The 20,818-nt window shown below is 43.6% G+C and overlaps 2 protein-coding genes across 2 annotated transcripts; one reads left to right on the forward strand and one right to left on the reverse strand.

The window, feature by feature from the left end:
- Positions 1 to 16,604, forward strand: LOC106562104 (AMP deaminase 3). The gene is made up of 15 exons (XM_082957784.1): positions 1 to 441; positions 2,436 to 2,658; positions 2,760 to 2,946; positions 3,670 to 3,835; positions 4,493 to 4,712; positions 4,794 to 4,923; positions 5,064 to 5,258; positions 10,577 to 10,708; positions 10,935 to 11,098; positions 11,245 to 11,371; positions 11,459 to 11,622; positions 12,101 to 12,221; positions 12,717 to 12,890; positions 12,991 to 13,101; positions 13,459 to 16,604. The coding sequence occupies exons 1-15, from the start codon at positions 420 to 422 to the stop codon at positions 13,636 to 13,638; spliced, it is 2,316 nt and encodes a 771-aa protein (XP_082813910.1). The 5' UTR covers positions 1 to 419; the 3' UTR covers positions 13,639 to 16,604.
- A 49-nt stretch (positions 16,605 to 16,653) lies between these two features.
- LOC106562111 (uncharacterized) lies at positions 16,654 to 20,713 on the reverse strand. Its single transcript, XM_014126709.3, has 5 exons — positions 20,083 to 20,713; positions 19,506 to 19,683; positions 19,259 to 19,398; positions 17,740 to 18,058; positions 16,654 to 17,490 (listed from the first exon to the last, which is right to left on the reverse strand). Exons 1-5 carry the CDS (start codon positions 20,159 to 20,161, stop codon positions 17,256 to 17,258), a joined length of 951 nt encoding a protein of 316 aa, XP_013982184.2. The 5' UTR covers positions 20,162 to 20,713; the 3' UTR covers positions 16,654 to 17,255.
- Positions 20,714 to 20,818: the final 105 nt, after the last annotated feature.

A 20,818-nucleotide genomic window follows, 5' to 3' on the forward strand; every position in this document is an offset into this window, starting at 1 on the left:
CTGTGGCTACCAGCTTGTGATTCATCACTGTCCCAAAGGTGGAGAGGAGTGTATGAGGAGTGTTTGTGTGTGAGTGTGTGTGAGCCCAGCCAGCAGAGGGGAGCGCCGGTGGCTCGGCTCTGGGCTCTCTCTTTGTTGACAGCCAGTTGTGACATATCCCAAGGATCAGTGGCTCTGTCGACATGATGCCATTAGCTTCTTAAAATAGATAGAGAAGGACACTCAAAGAAAACAGAACCGCGGTCGTGAACCACGGCAGGTTCAGAGTGGGACCGACCCACATCGCAGCCAGCCCATCAGAGTCAGGCGACCATCCTGTTAGCCAGTCTCTAGCCCAGAGAGCCTGTACAGAGACACTGTGATTCTAGCTGAGATTTCTGTCATCTGGACTCCCAGTGGAGACTGTACAGCACAGAGAGATGGCTGTGAACAGACCGGAAGGTAAGGCACATAGCAGATAACGAGTTAAGGTATACTGCATACTGTTCTAGCAGCTAGAGCCTTGGAAACTATTGTGTTGCTGTTTGAGAGAATGTGATTAAGTTCATAATGTGTGATGGAAATGAGATGGCTATTACTCTGGGAGGAATACTGAGGGCTGTTTGGTGTCTCTGACTAAGAAAATTGGGTATAACTGATGCTGAGGCAGCAGTATAAGCAGAGAGAATGAGAATGAGAGAGATAGAGAGGGAGACAGTGTGTGCGTGTGTGTGTGTGTGTGAGAGTGAGGCAGCACTCCAATTCATTGAGAGGAAGAAGCGGTGCTAAATTATTTATGAGAACCCATCTATTAATCAATGCTGCTGGTGCTTCACAGTAACCCTCTCAGCTTTCAGTGTTCACCTGTGGTCTTTGCTGTAATGTGCTGCTCTCTCTGTCGGTCTGCAGTGCAGTGGGCAGTGGACAGGCGCTAGTTTGATCCACAAAGCTGTTCTTGGAAGTGGCTTAGGGTGAGCAGTGGGGTGTTTGGGGCACAGCATTTTGTCAGGAATGGCAACCCTCTTGGAAAGGCTTGCAGAATGGAGCATTGACATTACTCTGCCGCTGATGACACTAGAGCTTTTCTCTCAGGGGCACGAGGTCTGTATGGCCACAGTGGTGCCTGGGTGGATTGGGTTTCATATCATTGGGGGTATCAACAAACCCCTCGTGGTTCGGTCACTTGATCTGTGGGTGTAGACCTGTCCCTAAATGGGACAACTGTTTGGTTACTGGACCAGTGACTGACAATCAGACACTGGGCTCTAAAGTTTAGAGTACTACCATTACTGTCACACAGGTGATTATGATTAGGACCATAAACCTTAAAGGAATAGAGCTGGTATGTGTCTGGAGACAAATCAAAATGGCAGTCATACTGTATTTCCAAAATCACATTTTAGTCATTTAGCAGACACTCTTATCCAGAGTGACTTACAGTAGTGAATGCATCCATTTCATCAATTTTTTTGTTGTACTGGCCCCCCGTGGGAATTGAACCCACAACCCTGACGTTGCACACACCATGCTGGCATTGCAAACACCATGCTCTACCAACTGAGCCACAGGGAAGGCCACATTGAGCCACTTAAGACAGCAGATTTTTTTCAGTGTAATCTGCCAGCTCAAGATTTGTGTCCCTAGCCTCATCTTGATACATGACAAACAAACATGTCCATGAAACAGTATAAACAACATCGTTGCAGCCTGAATGTAAAACTGCAGATACTCTGGTCTTCAGAAAATGAAGAGAATGATGAAGCAGCTGGGAATTAAAACTTAATTAAATCCCAGGGGTAATGAGATGATCTCTGACAGTACAATTCACTCAGCAGACAGTCTCTGCATTAGATAAACACTAACCTGATGTCATTCTATACCCTGTCTCTATGTTGTCCTCAGAGAGGACAGTACAGGTCCTGGCGTTGACCCTAAAGGTCATAAGTGAAAATAGCATATTGTCTCAGAGGCAATGTAACGTGATCAGTTGTCAGTATTTATGTCGGTCAGAAGTGCTCAAGGATCTGCTTACCAGAGTAATTTCAGAAGGAGATTGCAGTACAAGTGCAGCAAAATATGTCAATCTGTCATGGTGGTTGTTTTGCCTCACCTCGAGGTAACTCTGCTAAGCAAATAAATGAATATATTCTAATAGATCTAATATTAGCTAACACTTTGTGCTAATAGCTCTCTGTTAATACTAGGTGAATATGAAAAGCAATGCTTATAGCAGAGGCATGTCATGACAGTGAGGTGTCGTGATGAACAAAGAAGATATGAGTTCTGAGTGGATAGAAATGCTGGAAATGGCAGCGATTTTTGGGGACGAATTAGCTCCACCTCCTACAATAACAAAACTCCAATCTAACGCTTCCAAAACTCCTAAGTGTATACGTACATACTGTATCTGTACAGTGTTTATACTAGCTGCTACACTACTGCTGGTGTTTTTACAGACATGCCGAGACAATTCCCTAAGATCACGCTGAGTGAGGTGGATGAGGAGACACGTCTGCTGGCTGAGAAGGTGTACGCATCAGCGCTGAAGGAGGAGGACACTAAGGATGCCCTGTCCATGTTCACCGTCCCTGAGGACTGTCCCATCGGCTTGCACCAGGCCAAGGAGAGGGAGCTGCTCAAAGAGCTGGCAGAGCAGCATTCAGAAGAGAGTGCCAAGAGGTGAGTCTGGCCCTCAACAGTACAGGACCTCATGGAATCGAACCTAGCTGATCAATTCAGTACTGGAGTGTCGGGAATTCATAAGAATGTTTGGTTTCCAGGAAGAAGAGTTTCAAGATGATCCGTTCACAGTCTGCGTCCTTGCAGGGCCTGCAGATCCCTGTGACTGCAGAGTGGGCCCGTTCTGTGGTGACCCCATTCCTCTCACCCTCCTCCACCTGCTCCTCACTTCCAGAGACCTGCCCCGAGTACCAGAGGGTCACCATCAGTGGAGACTACTGTGCTGGTGTAAGTTCTCTAAGCAGGTGGCATACAGTTCATACTCAACTCATACAGTATTTCACTGCATACTGGAAGTTCACTGCATACTGGAAGTTCACTGCATACTGGCTTATCGTGTATTGATGTGTATATTGATGTGTATATTTATGTTTTTGGTTCGTCTGTAAAAGAGAACTTGGACTCAGCATGACTCCCTGTCAAAATAAAAGTTAGATAAACAATTTAAATAATAAAAGTGGTACTTTGGTATGACTTTACATTTCCAGGTGGTTAAGAATAATCTTGTGTGTTGTCACGATCACTGTCCTCAAAGTCCCTGTCATGAATAAGCCAAGGCGCAGCGTGCCGGTAATTCCACATCCTTTATTTTGAAGTGAAACTGAAACAAAACAATGAACAGGATAAACAGAAAGAAATGTGACGTTCTGGGGCTGCTCAAAGGCAGCTGCACAAAAACAAGATCCCACAACTCAAGGAGGGAAAAATGGCTGCCTAAGTATGGTTCCCAATCAGAGACAACAATAGACAGCTGCCTCTGATTGGAAACCGTACCTGGCCAAAACATAGAAATAAAATACATTGAATGCCCACCCCATATCACAACCTGACCTAACTAAACAGAGAAAAACGGCTCTCTCAGGTCAGGGCGTGACATGTGTTGAGAGTCCACAGGGTGAAATGGAAAGCCATGTGATAAGACTAGTAATGACAGCTTTCTCCTCTCCCCAGATCACAGTAGAGGACTATGAACAGGCAGCAAAAACCCTGATGAAAGCCCTGTTCATTAGGGAGAAGTACTCCAGACTGGCCTACCATCGCTTTCCCCGGACCGTTGCCCAGTTTCTGCGCAGCGCTGAGAACCAGACGTGGAAGGAAGAGGACGGGGTTTTACCAGGTATATACTGAGTGTACAAAATATTAAGAACACCTTCCTAATATTGAGTTGCACCCCCCTTTTGCCCTCAGAACAGCCTCCATTTGTCAGGGCATGGGCTCCACAAGGTGTTGAAAGTGTTCAACAGGGGTGCTGGGCAATGTTGACTCCAATGCTTCCCACAGTTGTGACAAGTTGGCTGGATGTCCCTTGGGTGGTGATGCACACATGACACTGTTGAGGGTGAAAAACCCAGCAGCGTTGCAGTTCTTGACACAAACCAATGCGCCTGGCACCTATGACCATACCCCGTTCAAAGTCACTTAAATATTTTCTCTTGCCCTTTCACCCTCTGAATAGCACACATACTGTACACAATCAATGTCTCAATTGTCTCAAGGCTTAAAAATCCTTCTTTAACTTATCTCCTCCCCTTCATCAACACTGATTGAAGTGGATTTAACAAGTGACATCGGTAAGGGATCATAACTTTCACCTGGATTCACCTGGTCAGTCTATGTCATGGAAAGAGTAGGTGTTCATAATGTTTTGAACACTCAGTGTATACTCAAACAGTGCCCATAAATTAACTATGTGTACATAATGTGTTCTTAACGTCCTGTACAAGTATAGTCCATTGTATTAGAGTCTATGTCAGTCATACTGGTCTCCCCACAGATGTCTGCCCTTGCCCCAGGGAGGGGGAGGACCCTTACAACATTGAGAATATCCCAGACAACCTTAGCTATGAGCTGCAGACGAAAGATGGCATAGTGTATGTGTATGAGAACGCAGAGGCTCTAAGTCAGAACAGGCCCCGCAGCCTTCCCTACCCTGACCTGGAGACCTTCGCCATAGACCTCAGCCATGTGCTGGCCATGATCATTGATGGACCCACGTGAGTCACCACCACTTCCTGAACTCACCACTGTGTAATGGAGCTTTATTTTTGTCTCTGCATAACTAACGTGCTTTACAGGAAGACCTATTGTCACAGACGCCTGAACTTCCTGGGCTCAAAGTTCTACCTGCATGAAATGCTCAATGAGATGGCTGAGCTGAAGGAACTTAAGGGTGTTCCACACAGAGACTTCTACAATGTCAGAAAGGCAAGTTCCCAGCACTTGAAGGTGAAAGCTAAATTTGTAATGTGAAGGGAAAGTCCACCGTTTAGATCTGATGTGGCTACTTTCCCAGAGGCTTTGTGATAAAAAGCCACAATCAAACTGTCACGTCTCTCTTTCCCCAGGTGGACACACACATCCATGCAGCCGCCTGCATGTCCCAGAAGCACCTTCTGAACTTCATCCAGACCACCTACAAGACGGAGGCAGACCGTGTGGTGCTGGAGAAGGGCGGGCGGAAGCTGACCCTCAGAGAGGTGTTTGAACACCTCAACATGGACCCCTATGACCTCACTGTGGACTCCCTGGATGTACACGCTGTAAGACCCTCCCTCTCTCTATCTATTTCTCCTGCCATCATGCAATACCCTTACAAAGAAAAACAAATGAAAAAATCATGGGGAAAAACTTCGTTTTCAGACACGTGGGAAGTTCCACATCTTATTTTCCATGTATTTTTCCCTCATGTGAAAATGTATAACACTATTACTCTACTAGGTGTTTAAAGCGGCAATCCTTAATTGAAACATGAACAAAGGGTTCTCCCCACCACCGTCTCAGTAAAATGCTACGGTTTGGGGCTGGAGAAAAGCAAACACTCTCAAATCCCTACACTACGCTACGGATGCAAGGACTGTCCATCCATGATACACTACATGACCAAAAGTATGTGAACATCTCATTCCAAAATCATGGGCAGTAATGTGGAGTTGGTCCTCCCTTTGCTGCTATAACAGCCTCCACTCTTCTGGGAAGGCTTTCCACTAGATGTTGGAACATTGAATCGTCTACAATGTCATTGTATGCTGTACCATTAAGCTTTCCCTTCACTGGAACTAAGGGGCCTAGCCCGAACCATGAAAAACAGCCCCAGACCATTATTCCTCCTTCACCAAACCTATGCATTAGGGCAGTTAGCATTCTCCTGGCATCCGCCAAACCCAGATTCGTCCGCCGGACTGTCAGATGGTGAAGCGTGATTCATCACTCCAGAGAACTAATTTCCACTGCTCCAGAGTCCAATGGCAGCGAGCTATACACCACTCCAGCCGACGCTTTACATTGCGCATGATGATCTTAGGCTTGTGTGCGGCTGCTCGGCCATGCAAACCCATTTCATGAAGCTCCCGACGAACAGTTCTTGTGCTGAACGTTGTTTTCTGAGGCAGTTTGGAACTCGGTAGTTGCAACTGAGGACAGACGATTTTTAAGCGCTACGCACTTCAGCACTCGGCGGTCATGAGGCAAAATATTTTATATTCTTCAAGAATCAATTGGTATATATCATTAATTTATAAGTCCAAAAATGGATGTGGTCACTAAGGATTGCCCCTTTAATAACAGGCAGTGACTTTCATACAGCAGAACTACACTGAGTGTTGTCATGACGTTGGCCTGTGGGTAAGGTTTATGACCCCCCCCCATAAATACCTTTCCCCCTTCCCCTCTCTTACTGACCCTACTGAAGGACTGCTGTCCTGTTAAATATAGAGAGTCTGGGAACATCAAACAAATGTGGAAAGGTACCACATATTTTGTTAATAAAACCAGTTGGAAATATGCTTGGGAACGTAATGAGTATATATGTCAGTTCGGTTGTCATCTGAGACATTATGACTGATGACAGGACGACATAAACTGTATCTGAGAAAATATACACCCTCTAGTTATCAGAGTCACATGGAATTGTTATGCAATTGAAATGTTTGATATTGAAAATGTTTGTTAGGAGATGAAATGTAATTTTAGCTTCCAAACGAGAGAATTGGGTTTTCATAAGGAAAGTGCCCTGCTCGATCAGTGGCCCAACCCTGTGAAGAGACATGGGTTATAAACGATGAAACACCTCCCTCCCCCTCTCCACTATATAATCCTTTGACGAAAAGATAACCAGGTTGTTCCAGTACGGGAGGGCTGCAGCCTCCACGTTAGAAGGAGACACACATATCAAGGACAGAACTATGCCAACCTCGGCGTGAGCTTTGATGGCGAATGGTATGAGCTTTGAGCTTATTCACTACAGAAGTGATACTTCCTAGCCGTTGAGTTAGCAGCTGCCGCTGTCGACGTGGGCTAGGAAAGGACGGACGACGGATCCAGTCTAACAGACGGACGAAGATACCACCACGTATCCAATTTACCACCAGAGACATTGTTCCGAGTACAGGAAGATCTGTTGGCCAACCCGGCCAGCATCTACGACCAATCTACCGAAGCGCAGCTCAGAGTAAATATTTATTGTATTTTCCTTTTCCAAATGGGCGGTAATTTAGAATGCATAAGATAATGTATTTACGATAGCATAGCTGCTGTTTCTTTGTTCCTAAATCTTCCCGCTCTTTCATTCAAGCCCAACCCCCTTTCCTTTGTGTAACCAGCCATGATACAGGTTCCGTCCACCAGGACGTTTTCTGTATAACGTCATTGTATTCTGTGTATTTGTAATTCTGTGTGATTAGTTAGGTATTTAGTAAATAAATAATTAAACCCAATTTTGTATTGCTGATTCAACTTGTTAGCCAGGGTTCGTGAAGATAGCCAAGAATTTACAACTTTCATTATGAGACTGAAAATAAGGTGAGGATTGAGATGACGGCTATCGATGTAAAATATTACTAAGTATTTTAAGAGTTTATTCGGAAGATAACAGCTCTATAAACGTTCTTCCGTGGTGCCCCGACTTTCTAGTTAATTACATTTACATGATTAGCTTAATCAGGTAATATTAATTACAGAGAAATCATTTTATAAATTAGCCTGTCATATCACTTAATCCGGCATAGCCAAAGACACGACAGTGTACAAAACATTAAGAACACCTACTCTTTCCATGACATAGACTGACCAGGTGAATCCAGGTGAAAGTTATGATCCCTTATTGATGTTACTTGTTAAATCCACTTCAATCAGTGTAGATGAAGGGGAGGAGATAAGTTAAAGAAGGATTTTTAAGCCTTGAGACAATTGAGACATTGATTGTGTACAGTATGTGTGCTATTCAGAGGGTGAAAGAGCAAGACAAAAGATTTAAGTGACTTTGAACGGGGTATGGTCATAGGTGCCAGGCGCACTGGTTTGTGTCAAGAACTGCAATGCTGCTGGGTTTTTCACGCTCAACAGTGTCCCGTGTGTATCAAGAATGGTCAAACACTCAAAGGACATCCAGCCAACTGTGGGAAGCATTGGAGTCAACATTGGCCAACATCCCTGTGGAACACTTACAACACCTTGTAGAGTTCATGCCCCGATGAATTGAGGCTGTTTTCAGGGCAAAAGGGGGTTGCAACTCAATATTAGGAAGGTGTTCTTAATGTTTTGTACACTCAGTGTATGTCGCCGCCATTTGAACATGAACCATTAACATGCCCGAAAAGAGAAATAATTTTGTCCACTGTTCTGTGAATGTCCCGCATGATTTCTCCCTTGTAAAGAATTTAGGATTTTTAGATGCTGTCACCCTAATTCCATAGGTGGAAACATTGCTTCTGCAACATGTTAACAGAATAACATTATTTCAACCACACATGTGAATTGTATTTATTTGTCATTTTTATCATGTGGAAGTTTTCACATACAGTGCCTTCGGAAAATATTCAGACCCCTTTACTTTTTTCATATTTTGTTACGTTACAGCTTTATTCTAAAATTGATTAAATAGTTTTTTTCCTCATCAATCTACACACAATACCCCATAATGACAAACCAAAAACATGTACTTATGTGAAATATCACATTTACATAAGTATTCAGACCCTTTACTTAGTACTTTGTTGAAGCACCTTTGGCAGCAATTACAGTATTGAGTCTTCTTGGGTAGGACACTACAAGCTTACACCTGTATTTGGGGAGTTTCTCCCATTCTTCTCTGCAGATCCTCTCAAGCTCTGTTGGTTTGGATGGGGAAGACAACAACCCTAAGCACACAGCCAAGACAATGCAGGAGTGGCTTCGGGGCAAGTCTCTCCAGAGATGTTCGATCGGGTTCAAGTCCAGGCTCTGGCTGGGCCACTCAAGGACATTCAGAGACTTGTCCCGAAGCCACTCCTGCATTGTCTTGGCTGTGTGCTTAGGGTCGTTGTCCTGTTGGAAGGTGAACCTTCGCCCCAGTCTGAGGTTGAGTGCTCTGGAGAAGGTTTTCATCAAGGATCTCTCTATACTTTGCTCCGTTCACCTTTCCCTCAATCCTGACTAGTCTACTAGTCCCTGCCGCTGAAAAACATCGCCACAGCATGATGCTGCCACCACCATGCATCACCGTAGGTATTGGTATTGGCCAGGTGATGAGCGGTGCCTGGTTTCCTCCAGACGTGATGCTTGGCCTTCAGGCCAAAGAGTTCAATCTTGGTTTCATCAGACCAGAGAATTTTGTATCTCATGGTCTGAGAGTCTTTAAGTGCCTTTTGGAAAACTCCAAGTGGGCTGAGTCTGGCCACTCTACCATAAAGGTCTGATTGGTGGAGTGCTGCAGAGATGGTTGTCCTTCTGGAAAGTTCTCCCATCTCCACAGAGGAACTCTAGAGCTCTGTCAGAGTGACCATCAGGTTCTTGGTCACCACCTTGACCAAGGCCTTTTGTCCCCCGATTGCTCAGTTTGGCCGGGCGGCCAGCTCTTGGAAGAGTCTTGGTGGTTCCAAACTTCCATGTAAGAATGATGGAGGCCACTGTGTTCTTGGGGACCTTCAATGCTGCAGAAATGTTTTGGTACCCTTCCCCAGATCCCGTGCCTCGACACAATCCTGTCTCGGAGCTCTACGGACAATTCCTTCGACCTCATGGCTTGGTTTTTGCTCTGACATGCACTGTCAACTGTGGAACCTTATATTGACAGGTGTGTGCCTTTCAAAGTCATGTCCAATCAATTGAATTTCCCACAGGTAGACTCCAATCAAGTTGTAGAAATATCTCAAGGATGATCAATGGAAACAGAATGCACCTGAGCTCAACTTCGAGTCTTATAGGCAAAAGGTCTGAATACTTATGTAAATATATTTTTACAAAATAATATACATTTGCAAAAAATATATATTTTTTAAAACAATTCTTTGCCATTATGGGGTATTCTGTGTAGATTGTTGAGTTTTTAACATTTTATTTAATCCATTTTAGAATTAGGCTGTAATGTAACAAAATAAGGGAAAAATTAAGGGGTCTGAATACTTTCCGAAGACACTGTATGAAACTACAAATGTGATTTTCACATGATTGAGTTTCACATGTGAACTTGCATTTCCACATGGGAAAGTGAGCTTTTCACATGTGAATGTTTTTCACATGTGGAACTGCATATTCGATTTTCACCTGGAAATTTCACAAGTGAAACCGCAATTACTCTCCTCACGTGTTATAAGGTGGTGTTGACTTGTGCTCTTAATTGAATACATGTGAAAATATGGTTTCACATGTGAAATTTAAGTTCAACATGTGAAAACAGAAAATGCTTGTTAGACATGTGTTTTTTCTTGTAAGAGTATATCATCCATACTGTACAGGAACAGCTGTTATGCCCTAAAACACATATTTATTGTGTAACCATAGCTGTTCAGTTATATCTATAGCTAGAGACACATTTCAGTTTTGGAGATCTGTTAGCGCCATCCAGAAGCTAATATTAGATCTGTGTGTGTGTCTCACCCCACAGGGCAGACAAACCTTTCACAGATTCGATAAGTTCAACTCCAAGTACAACCCAGTGGGGGCCAGTGAACTCCGAGAAATCTACCTGAAAACAGACAACCTCATAGATGGAGAGTACTTTGCACGCATTATCAAGGTATAGGTCATTCATACTGAAAACATCCTGATTCTCTCAAATTGATAACACATATTATGTTGCATAAGCTTTTGTTATTTTGCAACAACAACATGTGCAGCAACACATTTGAGGATGTGTTACTCTGATGGATGGGAGGTGACAGAGACCCAGAATAATGATGTTGTTTGGAGATGAGAGAACTTCACAATTATTTGATCTTTCTACCACGTCTTGCCCTTGACAGGAAGTGTCCCATGACCTAGAGGAGAGTAAGTACCAGCATGCTGAGCCTCGTCTGTCCATCTACGGACGCTCTGCAGACGAATGGGACAGCCTCTCCAAGTGGTTCATCCAGCACAAAGTGCACTCTACCAACATGCAGTGGATCATCCAAGTCCCCAGGATCTAGTAAGTGCTGCTGCCTGAGTGAGAGCTGAAGGCAAAGAGCTACATTTAACTTTCAACTGGAGAAGGTATGTAACATGGCTACTATAAAAGATAGAACTCTTTTTATGAGATGTTTGTCATGCTTAAAAATGTTTCACTTCTTTCAGTGATATTTTCAAGTCAAAAAAGTTGATCACTAACTTTTCCAAGATGTTGGAGAACATATTCCTTCCTCTGTTTGAGGCTACAGTCAATCCACAGAACCATAAAGAGCTACATGTATTTCTCAAATATGTGAGTATAATTCATTTTGATGTTCCTGCAAAATCTATCCTGATAGTGTCAACCATTCGCTGTTCAACCTCTATTCTTCCTGTGCAGGTGACAGGCTTCGACAGTGTGGATGATGAGTCCAAGCACAGTGACCACATGTTCTCCTACAAGAGCCCCAAGCCTGAGCAGTGGACCGCAGATGAAAACCCTCCTTACAGCTACTACCTCTTCCACATGTACGCCAACATCATGGTGCTCAACAATCTGAGGAAGTACGTACCTGTTGATATCTGCCCCTCTCAGGCCTCTGGTAATGGACCCAACCCATTACATCTCATTCAAGAGAAACAGAGAGTTCCAACTGTCCTTCTGCTGATGTTGCTGAGGGGGAAATGGAGGTGTTACACCCATTGTTCAGTTGCTATTATTCATTGAATTTACAGTAAGGCACTTCAGAATGTCCTGAGGGCAACCAAGGGGTGCAGAACAGGTGTCTGATTACAGTCATGCTACATTACTGCACAGTGTAGTGCACCAAGGCATCTATAAATAAATTCCCTATGATAATACAAAGGAATAGAATTACAGACGAATTACTGGCACATATGGTCAAGGAGCTCCTCCAAGGTCACTGAAGATGCTACTGTAGGCCTACATAATGCACTTGTGTGTGTGTGTGTGTGTGTGTGTGTGAGTGTGTGTGTGTGTGCGCGAATATGACCACTGAATATTTCCCTGGGTCTCTTCCAGAGAGCGAGGCTTGAGCACCTTCCAGTTCCGTCCACACTGCGGGGAGGCTGGATCCATCACCCACCTGGTCTCTGCTTTCCTCACCGCTGACAACATCTCCCACGGCCTCAACCTTAAGAAGGTCCTTTACTACTAGACTGAATCCTGCATCAGCTGTCCTCAACACACTCCAGCCTACACACATTTATTTGCCATCAATGGACTAATATAATTGCTCAACTCTCCAGCATGTTTGAATGAATGCTCTCATGCTGATCTCCTGTGTGATTCAGTAGGTGCTACTCACATGAATAGTGGATATCATGAGATGACCCTAAAGAAATGCAAAGCTATCTAATATTCTCACATGAAAGCACGCTGTATAAATGCAAGCCATTGTACTGAAATACAGTAACAGTGTTAAGCTCTTCAGGGCTTCCTGTTTGCTTCATTTTCCATTTTCCTGCCACTGAAAATTACCGAGCCAGCCACAGGGACAGGAGCTAGCTTTCAGCTTTTGACACATTTTAACGTCTGCTGAACAGTAAGCAGAAACCCTGTACGCTGAGCAGGTGACAGCGAGGTGTGTGTGAGTCTGTGTGTATGTACTGAGTGTGTCTGTCTTTCTCTGCCACAGAGCCCTGTCCTACAGTACCTGTACTACCTGGCCCAGGTGCCCATTGCCATGTCTCCTCTGAGCAATAACAGCTTGTTCCTGGAATATTCCAAAAACCCTCTCAGGGAGTTCCTACACAAGGGGCTGTGCGTGTCTCTATCAACAGATGATCCTATGCAGTTCCACTATACCAAGGTAAACTATTGGAGAAAATAGTAGCTCAAATCAGCTCCAGCTGAGTGTTCCATAGCTGTTTTGTAGGACAGTACTTGATGACAGTGTGTCCTGTCTGTAGGAGGCACTGATGGAGGAGTATGCCATCGCGGCCCAGCTGTGGAAGCTCAGCACCTGTGATGTGTGTGAGATTGCCAGGAACAGTGTGCTGCAGAGTGGCCTGTCTCACCAGGTAGAGCTCTGGGCACTGATATCTACACTCTTAGAAAAAAGGGTTCCAAAAGGGCTCTTCGCTGTCCTCACAGGAGAACCCTTTTTGTTCCAGGTAGAATACTTTTTGGTTCCAGGTAGAAACCCAGAAGTGTTCTACCAGGAACCAAAAAAGGTACTTCAAAGGCTTCTCCTATGGTGACAGCCAATGAACCCTTTTACGTTCTAGATAGCACCTTTTTTATAGAGTGTATAATAGCATGAATGCAAAATAACATGAAATATCCTTCCCCTGTCCCCCATCTAATGGAGTGGTTAGACTTAAGGAGCTTACATGATATACAATCTCTGGTAATACTGTATAACTAATTTTGTGCAGGAGAAGAAGCACTTTATTGGGGCCAACTACTTGAAGGATGGACCTGAGGGGAACGACATTCGGCGGACCAATGTGGCTCAGATCCGCATGGCCTACCGCCACGAGACCCTGTGCAATGAGCTCAGCTTCCTAGTGGATGCAGTGAAGACTGAAGCGGCCATTGGCACACAACCAGAGTGACCACAACAACATGGGACTTAGCTCAATCCATGCATGTAAGCTCTCAACCATCACGATATCTCTTGCATTCATGGGAGAAAAAACCCAATGGTTTGAATGGATAAGTGTGTCTCTTGTATCTCTGGCTGCATGTGTGCTACTGTGAAAGCTGATAACAAGGGGTGCCATTGCAGTTAAAGAGATTCTCCAGTACTTTTGTATATTTTTTGCCAGTAGTTCTGAAAGTACACTGCTCAAAAAAATAAAGGGAACACTTAAACAACACAATGTAACTCCAAGTCAATCACACTTCTGTGAAATCAAACTGTCCACTTAGGAAGCAACACTGATTGACAATAAATTTCACATGCTGTTGTGCAAATGGAATAGATAACAAGTGGAAATTATAGGCAATTAGCAAGACACCCCCAATAAAGGAGTGATTCTGCAGGTGGGGACCACAGACCACTTCTCAGTTCCTATGCTTCCTGGCTGATGTTTTGGTCACTTTTGAATGCTGGCGGTGCTTTCACTCTAGTGGTAGCATGAGACGGAGTCTACAACCCACACAAGTGGCTCAGGTAGTGCAGCTCATCCAGGATGGCACATCAATGCGAGCTGTGGCAAGAAGGTTTGCTGTGTCTGTCAGCATAGTGTCCAGAGCATGGAGGCGCTACCAGGAGACAGGCCAGTACATCAAGTGACGTGGAGGAGGCCGTAGGAGGGCAACAACCCAGCAGCAGGACCGCTACCTCCGCCTTCGTGCAAGGAGGAGCAGGAGAAGCACTGCCAGAGCCCTGCAAAATGACCTCCAGCAGGCCACAAATGTGCATGTGTCTGCTCAAACGGTCAGAAACAGACTCCATGAGGGTGGTATGAGGGCCCGACATCCACAGGTGGGGGTTGTGCTTACAGCCCAACACCGTGCAGGACGTTTGGCATTTGCCAGAGAACACCAAGATTGGAAAATTCGCCACTGGCGCCCTGTGCTCTTCACAGATGAAAGCAGGTTCACACTGAGCACATGTGACAGACGTGACAGAGTCTGGAGACGCCGTGGAGAACGTTCTGCTGCCTGCAACATCCTCCAGCATGACCGGTTTGGCGGTGGGTCAGTCATGGTGTGGGGTGGCATTTCTTTGGGGGGCTGCACAGCCCTCCATGTGCTCGCCAGAGGTAGCCTGACTGCCATTAGGTACCGAGATGAGATCCTCAGACCCCTTGTGAGACCATATGCTGGTGCGGTTGGCCCTGGGTTCCTCCTAATGCAAGACAATGCTAGACCTCATGTGGCTGGAGTGTGTCAGCAGTTCCTGCAAGAGGAAGGCATTGATGCTATGGACTGGCCCGCCCGTTCCCCAGACCTGAATCCAATTGAGCACATCTGGGACATCATGTCTCGCTCCATCCACCAACGCCACGTTGCACCACAGACTGTCCAGGAGTTGGAGGATGCTTTAGTCCAGGTCTGGGAGGAGATCCCTCAGGAGACCATCCGCCACCTCATCAGGAGCATGCCCAGGTGTTGTAGGGAGGTCATACAGGCACGTGGAGGCCACACACACTACTGAGCCTCATTTTGACTTGTTTTAAGGACATTACATCAAAGTTGGATCAGCCTGTAGTGTGGTTTTCCACTTTAATTTTGAGTGTGACTCCAAATCCAGACCTCCATGGGTTGATAAATTGGATTTCCATTGATTATTTTTGTGTGATTTTGTAGTCAGCACATTCAACTATGTAAAGAAAAAAGTATTTAATAAGATTATTTCATTCATTCAGATCTAGGATGTGTTATTTTAGTGTTCCCTTTATTTTTTTGAGCAGTATAGTTCTCAAGAGCCAAAAGTGGTCCCCGAAAATGGTGTACTATGTCACATACTATATGTGCAGATATACGCACCATGCCATTGCTCTCTCTCTCGCTCTGCTGTGGGTGCACCATGTGCATGTTGCTAGCTGTCATATGTCGAGGGGCTGAAGCTCATTGGTTGAATTCGAATCCTAAGGGGCAGGCCCACATGGAGGAATATGTAGGCCAAGCACAGCTTCCAGAAAAGTAGTTGCTTTCAAACTAGGCATTTCATGTATAACTGAGGTAAGGTAGATTATGCATGTATGAACTACACATTAACACATCCAAAGCGGGATGTTTAATAAATACTTATTAGTCGCCAAAGTTCCGGAGCATGTCTTTAACAGTATAAAAATAGTTTGGAAAGGTAGCAGTAAGAGCCAACTACATCTTAGTGTCTAAATTATGTAGGTCCACAATACAAGGGTTTCCTTCTGCAGTGCAGCAACATCCTCTGCACTAAGGCCGGCTCACTCTGCAGAGCACTTACTCACAGTTCAGTAATGTTACAAGATATTTGTGGTTTCAAGTGCAATGTCTGGGAGAAAAAACACTGGCCACTTCTATTTTGATGTCCAACACTCACTATATCATGCCCTAGTGATTGGCGGTCCCAGCTGTTGACAGAACCTGACAGTGTTTATCTCTGGAGCTGGAACACTGCTTTAGCTGTGATGAATGAAGTCTGGTACATTTCCACTGTCCCTTTCCATGTGTGCTTGTTTTTACAGGATGTCATGCAGTAGTTTCCAAGGAAGACACTGAAGTCAGTTGTGGGACACTGTCGGTACAATACATTGTACTTGTATGCACTGTATGATATTTGCTTGAAATATTTGTGTGAATGTTTTGTTTCAATTTAAATGAAAACAGGCATTTATATTGGTCAGAGTATGCTATATTTAATTTGAATGTATTGTATCTATAATGTACTGTACTGTATCTATAAAGCAACATTGAGTCAATTGAATTGTGAGAGTTTGGACAAGAGAGAAGTTGCACTGAGATTCAAGATGTCCAAAGATGTTATACTGCTCTATCTTGCCTCTTGCTCGTTAATGGTTGACAGAATGCTGTAGAATAGCCTGTTTTTAATTGTTACTTTTGTTATCAATAAAGATATTTAAACATGGATTATTTCGTTTTTTGTTGTTGTCATACAGCAATTAAAAAATGTGAGATGATGGAAAACATTGTTTATTAGAACATTAGAACAACCCAAATCTCATGGCATTAGTCTGCCACATTTCCAAAAAAGGCTAAGAAGTAACTGCAAGGCAGGTGATACAAAAAGTTTGAATTTATTGCATCAGTTCAAGATTGGCATTAGTTTAAAAACATGATTTAAAATGCAGTAGTTAGCAGTGGCCCTGGCATACTGACTAACGTTTTCTGATGTTGTCAAACAATTATATGTATAGCAGAAAATATGAAACTATTTTCAATTCGGCTACTATACTATTCCTAGTCTCAACTCATCCACTTAGCAGCAATAATTGCCTTGATGACATTGCCATCTAGTGGTTAAAATATAGGACGCTCTCTAGAACAATCTATTTTGAACATGAACAAGAAAAAACAAGGAGACATGAAATTACTTTTTAAAGCAAAATTGGAAAGGCATCCCACGCTATAAATAAATGCATTTGAATAACATTAATGCACACTTTATACAAACTACTGAACAACATAACTTCCATAAGCAGGAACATCACTTTAAAAAAGGAACACAACTTTAAAAAAGCAGCCAGACCTTATCTTTGGTCTTACATAATCTAAAGCATCAAGGTTCTGTCTCTGATGCTGAATCTGCGTTGGTCTCATCACTGATGTTCACACTGATGTCATTGGCTGTGTCTTTGCACACATCCTCCTCAGGCTCAGCCTTAGCTTCACCCTCAGTCTGGGCTTCCTTTGTGTCCTTCAAACAGGTGTGTGCTGCACAATCCTCTGTCTCAATGTACTCTTTCTGCTGCTCCCCATCCCAGCAGGGGAGAATAGTCTTGAGCCCATTGTTCCTTTTTAAAGAGGAAAAATAAAATGTGACTTGCAGGCTGAACATTAGTTAACACAGCATCAACTTACATCCCTAAAGTCACTCTGCCTCTGCTACAAAATCAAATGTATGCATGACCATGTCAACAGGTATATGTTATAGTAATTGTGCTTAATGAATTACCTTGATCTAAATAATGGTTTTCAATTCAAGGGATCTTACATAGAGTTTTTTCCCTTTTACAAAAAAAAAAGGTAGTAAAAACACTTACGTTCTAAAGTACAAGAGAATGGCCATTGCGATCAGAAGAAGAACAATGGTGGAGGTGATAAGTATTGCGCTGCTCATGGACTGGGGTAGTTCTACCTCTAACTCCTCTGGGCTATCAGAAAAACTACTGAGAGAGAGAAGGGAGGAGTGAGAATGAGAGGTGGGCCGGGCGGACTGTGTGGAGGGGACAAGATGAATGATGGCTGGAGAGAGGGAGTTAGAGGGGGATGAGGCCGCTCCTGAAGGAGAAGGATGTGCTCCCTCCTGTTGCTTCGGTGTGGTCAAAGCGGTATCAGCTGTGGTATCCTCCAATTGTATCACTGTGGTAAGTAAACGAGAGTAAGTTAGCAATCTATTCACATTCAATTAAATGAATAAATTGATATCCAGCATTAACATCACAGTAGCTGTTTGCCAAACATTTTAATTTCACTCAATTCCTAAAAGTTGGTCACACCACCCCAGGGACAGTTCAGGAAGTTAATGTAGGATGTTTTTCACACTCAAATGTTCCCTTTTTCTCTCACGTTCATACAATTGTTAGTCTCACAAAGGAAATGAAAGTATGTGATTTGACTTTCTGAAAAAATCCCAATTACCTCAGAGTTTAGGGTCAACAGAAAGGCACAGAGCAATTAGCCTATGTATTCATGAATCATTATACCATAACATTTCTCTACTGGATTCATTGATCCAGTGACACGAGCCTACCAGACGAGCAAAACTACCTCTATGCTCGCTTCGAGGCAAATAAAACTGAAACACGCTTGAGAGCACCAGCTGTTCCGGAAGACTGTGTGATCACGTTCTCCGCTCCGGTTCTACAGCTGCACCATTGAGAGCATCCTGACAGGTTGCATCACTGCCTGGTATGGCAACTGCTTGGCCTCCGACCGCAAGGCGCTACAGAGGGTAGTGCATACGGCCCAGTACATCACTGTGGCCAAGTTTCCTGCCATCCAGGACCTCTATACCAGGCAGTGTCAGAGGAAGGCCCTAAAAATTGCCAAAGACTCCAGTCACCCTAGTCATAGACTGTTCTCTCTGCTACCGCACGGCAAGCGGTACCGGAGCGCCAAGTCTAGGTCCAAGAGGATTCTAAACAGCTTCTACCCCAAGCCATAAGACTCCTGAACATCTAATCAAATGGCTACCCAGACTATTTGCATTGCCCCCCCTCCCCCTCTTTACACCACTTCTACTCTCTGTTGTCATCTATGCATAGTCACTTTAATAACTCTGTCTGCATGTTCTTATTACTTCAACTAACTGGTGCCCCCGCACATTGACTCTATCGGTTCCCACCTGTATATAGTCTCGCTATTGTTATTTTACTGCTGCTCTTTAATTACTTGTTACTTTTATCTCTTATTCTTATCCGTATTTTTTTGAAACTGCATTGTTGGTTAGGGGCTCGTAAGTAAGTGTTTCACCTTTTATATTTGGTGCATGTGACTAATACAATTAGATTTGATTTGATTTGCATTGAGATTAAGATTTTTTTTAATCCTTTACTGTACCTGAAGCATTGAAGCAGAACACATCAAAAAGTTTGGTGACAGAGGCTCTCCATTTGATGACACCGGTCTGATTTTTACCACAGGTTTTACTGGCCTCAATACGAGGGATCACTGCAAAATGTTCATCAATCCACCCAAACCTAGAGACAAAGCCGATTTAAAATGGATTCATTAATTCTCAGAGGTTATCTATTATGAAAAGGATCACTAGCATACAAAGCAGAATCTAATCTAAAAGCCATTTTACCTGCATGTTTCCAAGCCCATTCTCTGAGCCTCCTCAACATGGGAATTGGAGGCCATGGTTGCACCCAGAGACCAGCACACCTCCCTGGCCTCAGAGGCATTGAAGGCATAGGTTAACTGGTTGAGGTCATTTGTGTAGCTGACCAGAAACACCCCAGCTATTTGTCTCTCTGGGAAAGCTGGTGATAAGGGAATTGAAGATAAGTTTATGTGCATGTTTGCTGGTTTTAAAACATTATCAATATTTCACTGGTCTTGTTTCTAATTAGTCAAGTTTATCAATTTGAAAATCCAATAAAACATCAGAATATTTAAAACTAATGATTTTTTTTTATTTTAGATCATTTAGTGAAAGTATCATTTGCATGCCTTGTAATATTTAATATATATTTATATCAATGTTCATCAGTAATCATTAATGAAGATAACAAAATCACTTCAAAATGATGTTCAAAATAATTCTCCAAAAGCACAATGCATATTTGAGGACTGATTTTGATTAGTGAAAGAAGGCAACATCTTTGAGCTTTGAGGCACATGCAGTATAAAAATAATAAATAAAAAAAGAATCATCTTACCATTGATTTTGCTAGGATCAACATGTAGACCACAGAATGACAGTGTGAGCAGTAGTGAGAGGATCCAAACCTGCATCATGGTTACCAACGGTCAGAGACACAGGACTGGGAGCTACTGGGATGTGTACCACTGGTGTTCCACTGTGTGTCTGTGAGCCAAATAAAGGGGTTAGTGAGAGGTGATTCTCTTCAGATCAGAAGGGTGGGTTCATGAAGTGTAAAAGGCTGTTGCATAAATGACCAGTCAGACGAGGTGGTGACAAGGCCACGGAACCACCGGGAGCAGGAAGCAGGAAGTACGTTGTACAGCCCATTCAGTATGAGCACTTTAGGATCCAACCAGGTCCAAGAATAAGATAAATGTAGCAAGACGTTAACATAACATGGTGCAGAAGCATCGGAAGTGTGGCATAAACTGCTGAAGTAGTGGTAATATTTTTTAAGAGGTTAATTAATTGAGAATAAGATGAACAGCTCTTACTCATAATACTGTGTAATAACACATTATGCTTGAAAAGACAGATGGAGGATTCCATCCAAACTGATCTTCAGGACTCCTTTACCGACTTCAGGAAAACATTTCTGAGATGATCATTTCTGATTTGACCTCAAGAATCGCTTCTGTTAAAACAACTAACATTAAAACATTGAACCTTAGTAAAATTTGTTTTAATAGATAGGCATGTCAGATTGGGAGTCTGCCTAAAAAAAACATATGGATACAGAATAAGCATAA

The sequence above is a fragment of the Salmo salar genome, chromosome 11 (assembly GCF_965601325.2).
Source record: "Salmo salar chromosome 11, fSalSal1, whole genome shotgun sequence".
Lineage (NCBI taxonomy): Eukaryota > Metazoa > Chordata > Actinopteri > Salmoniformes > Salmonidae > Salmo > Salmo salar.

What these genes read in the sequence shown, in the direction of transcription:
- LOC106562104 (XM_082957784.1), top strand. Translation starts at nt 420, where the DNA reads ATGGCTGTGAACAGACCGGAAG. An exon ending in GGCTGTGAACAGACCGGAAG is followed by an intron (nt 442 to 2,435) that starts GTAAGGCACATA and finishes GTGTTTTTACAG; the next exon opens with ACATGCCGAGACAATTCCCT. An exon ending in TGCAGTTCCACTATACCAAG is followed by an intron (nt 12,891 to 12,990) that starts GTAAACTATTGG and finishes TCCTGTCTGTAG; the next exon opens with GAGGCACTGATGGAGGAGTA.
- LOC106562111 (XM_014126709.3), bottom strand. Translation starts at nt 20,161, where the DNA reads ATGATGCAGGTTTGGATCCTCTCACTACTGCTCACACTGTCATTCTGT. An exon ending in ATGGGCTTGGAAACATGCAG is followed by an intron (nt 19,399 to 19,505) that starts GTAAAATGGCTT and finishes CTTTGTCTCTAG; the next exon opens with GTTTGGGTGGATTGATGAAC. An exon ending in ATTCTCTTGTACTTTAGAAC is followed by an intron (nt 17,491 to 17,739) that starts GTAAGTGTTTTT and finishes CTCTTTAAAAAG; the next exon opens with GAACAATGGGCTCAAGACTA.